An 11,944-nucleotide genomic window follows, 5' to 3' on the forward strand; every position below is an offset into this window, starting at 1 on the left:
GCAGTCTTTATGCGCTACTTTTATTTATAGATATGAAACATTAAAATAATAATTGTCAATACTGCAAGTGACTATCGAAACAACTTAATAATTAAAAATAACAATGATGATATTAAAAATCGTATATGTTATGTTATGGACGCTATTATGGCTCTCGTATTGGGCTACTCTTAAAATTTAATCCTTTTAGATAGCAATGTCTGAACAAGTTCCCATTATCTATGATCTCTCTTTATGCTAGCGTCAGTATGAAGAAAGAAAGAAATTTTATCAAACTATTCTTGATTTGAATATACTTGGTAAGTCTAACTTTTAGGTTTTTAAAATTTCATTAGTTATAGAAATATACTTTGGTAATTAAAACACATAGTAAAAAGCATGAACTATTGCCAGTCCGTGTAAAACTGAAAAAGTCGACATATGACCTAAAATTGTGTCGGCGTGACTCTCAATCCGCCCCCACCTCCTCCCCGCACACACACCACATGAAAGGAAAGAAGAACATTTGATAGGTAAAGCCTTAAAAAATGTTTGTATAACTATAATGATTTTGATCTTAATCCAAAGTTATAATGTCAGTTGTTTCGTAGCCTCTGTTTATATTGGGTATCCAATAGATATGCATGGTTTATTTGAATATTTCAATGATACTAGTTTTAACTAAAGTAAATCCTACGAATAATGCCGCGGTATGACACTGGTACAAAGCCACACAATATGCAAGTATTTGACAACCAATTTTAATCCAGATATCTTCGTTCTTTGAATAGTTTTTAATGGCTTAATAGGTTAGGTGATTGAAATGCATGTATTATATTTCAGAAAACCTTAAACAGCATTCGTAAATATTATTAAATCAAAATTTAAGTGCTATACTTGGTTTCAAACATCATTGAGATATATGCATAATCACGCTAGCCTTTTTTTGTTTTATTATTCGAAATATTTGTTACAATGCCTACCTAATGCTAATGTAAAATCTTTGTATAAACATTATGAAAATCACCTTTTTGGGTTCACTATAATCTATGTTATTTCAATGTATTTTAACATTAGAAATGTGTTTCTAATATCTAGCCATTCGCTGTAACCATATCCGCTATAACCATTTTCTGTTACATAGATCAAAGAACGGCTAGAATCGCGAATTTTAAGTTATTCCTCTAACAGGTTAATGTTACTATATATATACAACCGCCTCGGTAGCCTAGGGGTAGAGCGTCCGCTTCTAGTGAGGGAGGTCGTGGGTTCGATCCCCGGCCGCGTCATACCAAAGACGTAAAAATGGTACTAGTAGCTTCCTCGCTTGGCGCTCAGCATTAAGAGGATAGTGCTAGGACTGGTCAGCCCGGTGTCAGTATAATGTGACTGGGTGGGGTATAATGCCACGTGTCTAAGGCGTGATATTCCAGTGAGGCAGCACTATAAAGTTGGGCATTGTGCTCATTGCTACATATATGACTGAAAAATTGTTGAAAAAGACATTAAACCTGAACACACACACACACACACACACACACACACACATGTTGTCAGCCGTCATTTGCTATTTTTAAAGTTATATAAATATGTATTTTGCTGCATTTATCAAAAGGGTAAAACTGTTTAACTAAGTAAGTGAATGTCCTTTGTTTAACCACAAGTAATTCGCAAATAAAAAAACTTTGTCTATTCATGGCTAATGATTTTCAATTCGTTTCTTATTACGGGCTCGTCGCTGAGAATATATCCATTCCCGGGGATTCAAGTCATGAGCCCCCGCAGCATGTGTTCTACCTATTTAAATAACCGAGTTGCCTGTTATCATCTGAATTCCATAATTCGATGTAAAAAGAATGATAATGACTGTGGTGACAAACATTAAAGTACCAAAGTATCTGTTTAGAAAACAATTACCTGTGTCATATATTTGAACTCTTATAGCAATCAGGCATTTTTTCAGGTAGTATGAACAGACTCAGTCAAACCGAGTGTGCTGTTATTTTGCTTGGTTGCGTTCTATGCTTCCAAAGGATCTTCTTGTAAAATGTATTACTTTGTCTATGATTTTTCTGTATATTCCGTATTGTATACACATTGCTGTTGAGTTTAATGGACTTTCTTTTTCTATTGGACATTTTCAATTGTTTTGAAACAGCACTGGCATTGTACGGTGCCCTAAAGTGCATGTTACACACTTTTTTCCACTTAGTAATTAGACTTTTTAATTTCGTTAACGAATGATGAAATAACTATTCGTTTAAACGAAATCATTTCGTTTAAACGAATAAGTTAAACAATATTCGTTTGAACGAAATAACTATTTCGTTAAATGATTTCGTTAACGAAATGATTTCGTTTTTACGAAATGTTATTTCGTTCAAACGAAATGATTCGTAAAAACGAAATGATTTCGTTTTAACGAAATAACTATTTCGTTTAAACGAAATCATTTCGTTTTAACGAAATAGTTATTTCGTTTTAACGAAATGATTTCGTTTAAACGAAATAAAAAAAGTCTCTCATTACCTAAGTGGAAAAAAAGTGTGTAACATGTCACTTTAGGGGCACCGTAGCATTGAGATATAATGATACATTGTGCTATGTGATCACCCTGCGTAAAATCGTCGTATGTCATCGTGTGTCAATCGGTGGGCGTTGTGAAGACTTAATGATTTTGTTGTCAATCTAGTTTCGTACATTCTTACCTAACGTGACATATATTCAATGAGAAATAATCAAAGTCAGGTAAAAGTCGTAATAATTATGGCCCGGCCTCTTCATAATTACTTCTCTTTAGATTACATCGCATTTGTTAACTTTAAGTTCATTTCCTTGCAAATAGTGTAAATATATATTGTAAGTCTTAATTGTCTCTATAATACAGTCCTAAGTAGCTTAATAAAAATCACTTTCCTTTAATTTTGGGATATTCAATTTTATTAAAATAAATTTCTGTACGTATTGTTTTATACTATTTTTGTGTAACCGTAAATCTTATCGCTTATTTAGATAACTTTATCATTTATACCTGTTTAAATTCTAGTTACGATATTGGGTATCACAAAATGTCAATAAATGAATAGACCTGTGTAGAGATAACGAAAGCCTTGAGGTAATAACACACTAAATAGTTGTTGTTCTTTATTCTATATAAAATTGACCTATTTCCAATGACCGCAGCTACGGTGCCCCATAAGTGACATGTTACACACTTTTTTTCCACTTAGGTAATGAGAGACTTTTTTTATTTCGTTTAAACGAAATCATTTCGTTTAAACGAAATCATTTCTTTAAAACGAAATAACTATTTCGTTAGACCAGAAAATAGCAATCAGTAGCATATAATTATGCAGTTTTTGAAAAAAATACAATCAAAACAGTGAAAATGTGATATTTTTGGGTTTTAAAAAATTCCTCATATCTATCAACCTCCAATCAATTTGCCATTAATTATAAATATTGTCATTTTCTATATTCTTATAAATACCATTTCCAAGACCACATTGCCAGATTCATTTTACAATGTACCATTTAAGTTTTCAACTACAATATTGTTTTTCTTTATTCTATATAAAATTGACCTATTTCCAATGACCGCAGCACACATCAGGACCCATTTTGAATTTCTGTAACTTACATTTTCTTGAAGAATATTGTCAGTGCTAACTAAAAATCAAAAGAAAAGTGGGGGTCATGTTTGATGCAAGAAAAATAATTTCAGTCAAACACACAAACTGCAAAATCAGCTAAAAAAATGAGACCCCAAATCATACTGGTGGTGTATGATCTAAGTTTCCATGAAACATTTTGCCATGTTGTTATTTCATTATGAAAATGTTACCTACGTGTCAAGCATAGATCTGTCATGTGATTTTAGCAAAAAAAAATGCAAAGAAAATAAGGAAAATAGCTCTACAGAGCAAAAAATCTGAGGACTATTTGTATCCGCCATTATGCGACTACCATTTTTTTTTCGCGCCATTTTTCTATTTAGTGTCTGTATGCCTATAAACATGTATAGGGTATACAGACACCGTCTATCGCGCATAAAGAAGTATAGAATTTCAATCATTTATCAAGCGAAGTGGATACTTATGAATGTTGTAATGCTTGTTTAAAATTATTTCCATGGACTTGACAGAAAAAGCAAAGTAAAATAGTATGGAAGTGTCAGGGCGTCGGTCAGGAAATGATGACAACATCTCGCAAGGACTAGTATGCCATCCCTGCCAAGAAGACGGTGTTACACAACAGGCTCGTGGATATTGCATAAACTGCAAAGAATATTTGTGTGAGACGTGTTACAAATATCATCGTAGACCAAAACCTTACAAGGATCATGTTCTTGTTGATGAAGATATTGATACATACCAGGTAGAAAAGGAGTAAAACGAGACACCTCCTCTAGTCCCAGAAAGGAAGAATGTGTTTGATACAAAATGTAGGATCCATCGGAATGAGGATTTAAAATATCATTGCAGAGCACATAAAATAATTGTCTGCAGCGTGTGTGCTTTGAAACAACACAAAGAATGTAAGAACGTGGATTACATTCCTGAAATCTGCGAATCTGAAAGTAGGCTTCTGGTGGAAAAAATCGAATATGTCGAGGGAAAAGTTGAATATATACTTAAGCAAGATAGGAAGGCTTTACAACTATCGGAGGAATCATACGAGTCGGCGTTGTCTGCCATCAAAACACAGAAATGCCAGATAAATAGATATTTTGAGGAAACCGAAAAACATTTCGGCGATAAGATGTTGAGGTTTCGTGAGGAAAGCAAGAAACGAGAGAAGGAAACGCTCGGAATTGACCAGAAACTAAAAGCTGTAAGTATATAAATTACTAGCATATATGTAAGTCTGTAATATAGCAAATATTGAAAGTTGCAAACTGGGACTATTTAAGAAGCAGCAGACAACACGAATCAGACAGCAAATGATTAACCACAGCGAGAGTAGTTACATCATTGTCTGTGGTAGACTGACCAATACGGCCAAGTACGGACGAACAACTTGGTAGGACATCCAATGTTCTGTAAGTTGATTGCTTCCTCACATGACTCAAACAAGACTCAAAACCGCAAAGATAAGAGGTAAATGATTCCAATTCCACAACCGTAACCTTAACCACTCGGTCGCGAAGACGTCTTGTATAAATAAAAAGGAAGCTCATGAAGCTGAAATAAAACATAGGGTTTTAGGATCTTTAGATATAACTGACGTGGCCGTACGTTAAAAATGCATTTTGTTTTGAAAATGTCAGAGTTATGGAACTTGATCCTGTGATGTTGATTATTTGCCTAGAAAAAGAAAAAAAACAAAAACAAGTTTCAAGGCTATATGCCTTTATTGAATAGCCATATGTACTTGCATGCAAAACTTTAACCAGGATTTTCTAAGTCCAAAGGGGGCATACTTTGCCTAAAATACATGTCAGAGTTAAGGGACTTAATGCGATCTACTAGTTTTATAACTCCCAAGACACATGTTAAGTTTCAATTTAATATCCTCATTTGTTTTGCAGATAGTAACTTGCACACAAATTTCTAAGTAGAATTTTCTAAGTTCAAAAAGGGGCATGATTTGCCCAAAATACATGTCAATGTTATGAAACTTGACATAGTGAGTTTATTAATTGATCTAGAAAAAGAAATAAAAGTTTCAAAATCTATATGCCTTTAAGTAATAACTATATGTTCTTGCACGCAAAACTTTAACCAGGATTTTCTAAGTCCAAAAAGGTGGCATAATTTGGCCAATATGCATGTCAGAGTGATGGGACTTGATGCTATCAACTAGTTTTATTACCCGGAAGACACATGTGAAGTTTCAATTCAATATCTGCATTGTTTTGGAGATAAAACTTGCATGCTAAACTTTGACCAGAATTTTCGAAGGCCAAAAGGGGACATAATTTCCCCAAAATACATGTCAGACTTATGAGACTTGACCCAGTGAGGTTGGTAATTGACCTAGAAAAAGAAAAAAAATAAGTTTCAAAGCTATATGCCTTTAAATGATAGCCATATGTACTTGCATGCAAAACTTTAACAAAGATATGACGCCGACGCAAACGCCGACACCGACGCCGATGCCAACGTCAGAGTGCGTAGAATAGTCGAGCTAAAAACAATTAGTCAAAACATCAGAATTTAGTCTATGTAAAACTATTTGTAGGTCTGTAACCTGTTGTGTTATCATCTGAATCCGGGTGGTGCATAATATTAACATTCTTACATGTATTCTACACATATAAACGAAAATACCATGAGTTCATGCGGTTATTCTTTAAATTTGTATCGATCAACTGCCCCCCCCCCCCACCCCTCCCCCCACACACAACCACACACAATCTGTTATTAAACGTTTTGTATTTCAAATACCTCGGAAGTAAATTATTCAATTATAACTATATTTCGAAACCAATCTGACTAAAGTACTTGGTCTTCTAAACCTATTCACATTTAGCTTTCTGTATATTTGGATTTCCGATATTGCTATTTTTATTTTCGCAAATCTTTCTTTATTTGAACCAATCAGACGTCTCGTTTCAACAAGCATTTGCCTGAACCATCAAAATAGCGTCGAATGTCACAGGGTGAGAAAAATGTGCAGTCAGTCCGGGGCTCGAACCCAGGACCCCTCGCTTACAGGGCGAATGCTCTACCGACTGAGCTAACCGGCTGCCAGAAACATACTCTCCTCTTACGTGACCAAGTCCGTACCGTGAAATATGATACCTCTCAAAATACGAGGGCGCAGTCATGATGTGGTCATCATAATAAACATGAAAACCCAGGCTTAATATAGATTTTTTTAAACTTTTTCTTTTACTTTCAAAATGTTGAAAACAAGGCTTTGATTGGCTAGCGGAAGAGTCGTCAGAACGAGTCTATCAATAGCACTATTGGAGATGTACCTTATTATCCCCCGACGAAAGTCGGAGGGATATAGTTTTGGCGTTGTCCGTCCGTTCGTCAATCCTTCCGTCCGTCTTTCCGTCCGTCCGTCTGCAGCCATATCTAGGAAATGGTTGGAAATATTTATATAAAACTTCATATACACATTTACCACTATGAGTTCTTGCGGCCCGTCAAGTTTCAGTCAGATTGCCTTAGTAACACCAAAGTTATATCCCTTAAAACTTTCTAGTGTTAACTATATAGGGTACTATAAATATGGCAATTTCTGTATCATAACTTTTGATATATTTGACCTAGAACTATGAAACTTAAACAGAATTTAGATCACCATAATGTGGTTGTGTACACACAATTTCGTTCGGATTTATTTGTAAATTAAGAGTTATTGCCCTTTAATTGTATAACAATTAGGGATGGGAACGAATACTGAAATCAATATTCGAATATTCGGTTTGCCATATTCGAATATATTCGAATATTCGGTTTGTTTAAATGGAAGCTTTAAATTCTTATTAAGTGATTGGCAATACACAATGTATGCCTTTGTTTAAAGCGTGAATCATCGTACGTAATAAGGCCCAAAAAAATGTTTGTTTCGGTTAAACCCGCCGACGCTAGCGTTTTATTTCATGATTCTGTCAGGATAATCATGAACTAATTCAGTGTTTTAGCTTCAAAATGATACAAAAAAAAATCAAATCGATTATAATATCGACCATCGCAAATTTATCTAAAAATAGCAGGTCGTCCCATTTAAGCACGTGTCGCGCTGTTGTATTACCGCCGCCATTTTGAAAATTTTCAATCAGCGTGTAAAAAGCAAGTAAGGCAGACTTTAACCTCCTTCAACATGACCTTATACATCTATCATATGTTATTTCTTGATTTTATTATAAACTACTTCAAAATTTATTTCGAATACGGCCGATTGCGAATGAAACCCGATTTTGCGGACGGTCTGAAATGTCTTACAAAATATTATAAAAAGATCGACAATATCTATAAGTTTGGTATTGTTTTCGAAAAAAAAATCTAAAACTTGTTACATAAAACAGGCGCCAATAAAAATGAACAAAAGATAAAAAGGTATCACATTTACGCATATTGCAAACTGTTAATCCGTAACGATGACCCCAGCTAATTATGCATTGCATTTTTCTTGTTAATTGGACATCTTTTGACATGATCTGACACATTTACACCTGTTGCAGACTGTTAATCTATAGCGGTGGCCCTTGCCAATTATGCATTGCTATTTTCTTGTTAATTGGACATCTTTTGATACGCGATTACAAACAAGACAGAACAAACGGTTTTATTCTGTAGAATTAGCACGCTTATATTGCCCAAAATCAAAGATACTTATTTTGAAAGAAAAAATTACAATAATTTACGAATATTCGAATATGATTTTCATATTCGAATATTCGACCGATTTTCGAATATTCGTTCCCATTCCTAATAAAAATCCGCATATTTATACATAACAAACTTAACATTACCAAATTGTCATTAAATTTCTTTCATTCTTTTCCATGAACATTTATTGTAAACATGTGAAGTTGTGTACCCACACCTGGTCACCCCCTAACCTTGATCACACCCCTCCCCCTCCCGAACCCCTGACCCCACCTCCCTCAAAAAAAAATAATTCCTTGTTTTAGATTTTTTTCAAACAAACTTCATAAACATGTTCACCACCATGAGGTTATGGGGCCCATCACGTTTCAGTCAGATTGCCCAAGTAACACCAGAGTTATGGCCCTTAGAAGTTTCTAGTGTTAACTATATAGGGTACTATAGATATATAGATATGGCAATTTCTGCATCATAACTTTTGATATATGTGACCTTGAACTATGAAACTTAAACAGAATTTAGTGTACTATAATGTGGTTGTACACACACAATTTCGTATGGATTTCTTTTGTAACTTCAGAGTTATTGCCCTTTAATTGTCTAAAAATCCACATATTGTACATAACAAACTTACCATTTGGCAGAATTTCATTCAATTTCTTTCATTCTTTTCTATGGACATTTATTATAAACATGTGAGGTTGCGCACCCACACCTGGTCACCCACTTGCCTTAGTCACACCCCCTCCCCCTCCCAACCCCACTCCCCCCTCCCGTAAAATGTTTTCATTCCTCATTTTAGATCTTTTTCAAACCTTCCATGAATATTTATCAACATGCAAGTTGTACCATACCCCCACCTCGCCCTTCCACCCAGTCATGCCCACCACTGATCATGCATCCCCTGCCCCCCCCCCGCCCCTCTTCACCAATATTTTTTTTTTTCATTTTTAATTTTCCATCAATATTTACAATCAACATGTGAAATTTTGTTTCCTCACCCGTTCCCCCGCAGCCCCTTCCCCTAAAAAAATAAATATATACATATATATATTTCCATTCCTTTTTTTTTAAAAATGTTCAAACCTTCAACATGTTAAGTTGTGACTGCACAAACCTTGCCCTCAGCTATGTTCAAGATATCTTACTTGATTGTTTTCTCGTAAGAACATCTGTTCTTTTAAGTTCAAATGTACATGTTAAACAGCAACACCTGGTGCCAAACCACTCAAAGACAATATTTCGTTCCAGTTAAACTTCAAGCTCACATTTCCATTAACTGCATTTAATTTTAAAAGCTAAGCTTATTACAATAAGCATATCCCATTCAAAATAAATTCTTTAGTCAGGATTAAAGTATCATATATTTATTGTGTACTCTTTAATTAAACATTTGTTTTCTGTTAAATTGATTTTGACTAATGAAATTATTTGCTTCTTATTAACATCCTTAACTTTTTGCCGGATATATTTTTTGCCATTCCTCACCACAAACCCTTTCGGCGGGGATACCATTTCATCGGATTTGCTTGTTCAAATTGATTTCGAAACTAGTTTTCAACCATTCATCAGCTTAGGTACAACACGTCACCCCCACCCCCACCACACACACACATAATGGAAAATTACTCAGCCTTGGATTGCACGTGCAAACTGTATTACTCGTAGTTAATGGTACTTTTACTCGTAAACTTATTTATCTTATGAAGTGTGTATTTCTAAAGCAAAACACAATTTAAACATAAATGCCACATTGCTTCTTCATCAACAAGCACACGCAAGCAAGAATGTTACAAAGAGCTAAGTATTAAATGGAATTATTTTGAATTATCAAGTCTTATTATGTTCAATGCGTTTTTGCTTCCTTCTATTAGAAAAGTAATTTAGAAAACCTTTCTGCACGAATGGCCACCACATTAGCGCTATTTCTTTTTTAAAGAGTTCAGCTGTGTAATTAACATAAATATTGACCACAATTTATTAGAATTACTTTTTTAAATAACATTATTAAGAAATGGTGCCATATAGAATTGGTTTAATTAATAGGACTATTTGGTGTTTAGTTGAAAAGGCCCATAAGTATATGTATTCTCTTTCCTAGGTGTTAATAAAGACCACAAATGGACCACAAATATTAACAAAATACCTCTTCGACGTTATTACACTGACAACACTACGAGCCGTTTATCATGCAAATCTATCAAAGTTTTGATGCTATTTTTGGAACATTAATTTCTATTTACATAAACTAGCACTAGTCATAGTGAAATCAATTGTTCTAAATTTCAGAAAAGGGTACTAGCGACCGCAACAACGCCTGGTTCTGAAATATAAAAGTATATTTCAATAAGCAAAACAGAAGAAGTAGTGGATGACATAAATTCAAAATTACAAGGAGTGTTTGGCCGTGAACGTCTGACCATAGCTTATAAACCTCAACAGCCACTGCAAGTATTGGGAGAGGCGATAGTTGAGGAACAAAAACGAGACGTAGGAACGAGGAAATTGAAGCTTCTTAGAAAAGTGAACATTGATGGAGGGAAAGGAAAATGCAGCATAACAGATATGGCAATGCTCCCAAACAATAAAATTTTATTGATACTTGCTGACCAGATAAATAGAAGGCTTATAGTTATATCGGCGGATTACAATGTGACATTTCATCAACTCCCATCAGATCCTTGGGGAATTGCCGAAATATCGGATACAGAGATAGCAGTTTCTTTACCTTTAGATAAACAGGTACAAATCATTACTTTCATTACTGTCAAGGATGCTATCTGTCATAGCAATCGAAAATCGTTCAAAGTTTCAGGGCAACCGTTTGGGATCAGATATCGTAAATCTGACTGTTCTCTGGTCATTGTTATTCGCAAAGGCCAAACATGTGTCCTAGAATATTGGTCTCTAGACGGAAACTATCTTCGCACTGTCGCTTCATACAACTACAGTATTGACTATATAACTCTTACAGCTGATGAGAAAATATTATATTCATCATCTGTAGAACACCTTGTCGGCTTGCTTGAGCCGGATGGTACAGTGTTGAAATCTTTTCAGTATGTTGATGACAATATGCTTGGCCCTTATGGAATTGCGTCTGATGCGTTTGGAAATATCTATGTTTGCGGACTAAAGCGTTTACGCGTCGTATCAAAAGAAGGGAAATGGGAACAAATCATTGCTCAGGAAGACGGATATGCTCCGCAGTCTGTGCTTTTAAGTGACAAAACGAAAAGACTTTTTGTTGGTCAAAGCAGAACGAGTAAAGGTATACTAGTGTTTCAGATTTGAAACAAGTACAATTTATATATAATGCATTCCCACCACCTTCTATGAACAAGCTCAATCAAACCGAGCCTGCAACAGTTTTTATTTTGCCGTGTTTGGCGATGTGTATATTTCCGACTATTTCTATTTGATGATCGAGCCTAGATATTAAACAAGAAAACTGTATTAAAGATTGCATTTGTTTGTGATTAAAGTAGTTTTAAAGCTGACCTAAATTTTACTTTAATTAAAAAACTTTCGTATAGTCAAACCTGTTTTAAAGACCACCTCTGAACAGAGACCACCTGGCTCTAAAGACAATATGTTTTGTTTCCCATTTTAACATTTACAGTGTATTTTAACCTGTGAATAAAGATCACCTCCCAATAAAGACCACCTTTTTGCTC

At 34.7% G+C, this 11,944-nt stretch overlaps 1 protein-coding gene across 1 annotated transcript; it reads left to right on the forward strand.

Annotated features, from left to right (window-relative positions):
- The first annotated feature begins 4,143 nt into the window (after positions 1 to 4,143).
- LOC123529417 (E3 ubiquitin-protein ligase TRIM33-like) lies at positions 4,144 to 11,561 on the forward strand. The gene is made up of 3 exons (XM_053520805.1): positions 4,144 to 4,356; positions 4,618 to 4,816; positions 10,663 to 11,561. The coding sequence occupies exons 1-3, from the start codon at positions 4,144 to 4,146 to the stop codon at positions 11,559 to 11,561; spliced, it is 1,311 nt and encodes a 436-aa protein (XP_053376780.1).
- The last annotated feature ends 383 nt before the right edge of the window (positions 11,562 to 11,944 follow it).

The sequence above is a fragment of the Mercenaria mercenaria genome, chromosome 13 (genome assembly GCF_021730395.1).
Source record: "Mercenaria mercenaria strain notata chromosome 13, MADL_Memer_1, whole genome shotgun sequence".
Lineage (NCBI taxonomy): Eukaryota > Metazoa > Mollusca > Bivalvia > Venerida > Veneridae > Mercenaria > Mercenaria mercenaria.

What these genes read in the sequence shown, in the direction of transcription:
- LOC123529417 (XM_053520805.1), top strand. Translation starts at nt 4,144, where the DNA reads ATGGAAGTGTCAGGGCGTCGGTCAGGAAATGATGACAACATCTCGCAA. An exon ending in AAGATATTGATACATACCAG is followed by an intron (nt 4,357 to 4,617) that starts GTAGAAAAGGAG and finishes TATATACTTAAG; the next exon opens with CAAGATAGGAAGGCTTTACA. An exon ending in CCAGAAACTAAAAGCTGTAA is followed by an intron (nt 4,817 to 10,662) that starts GTATATAAATTA and finishes CAAAATTACAAG; the next exon opens with GAGTGTTTGGCCGTGAACGT.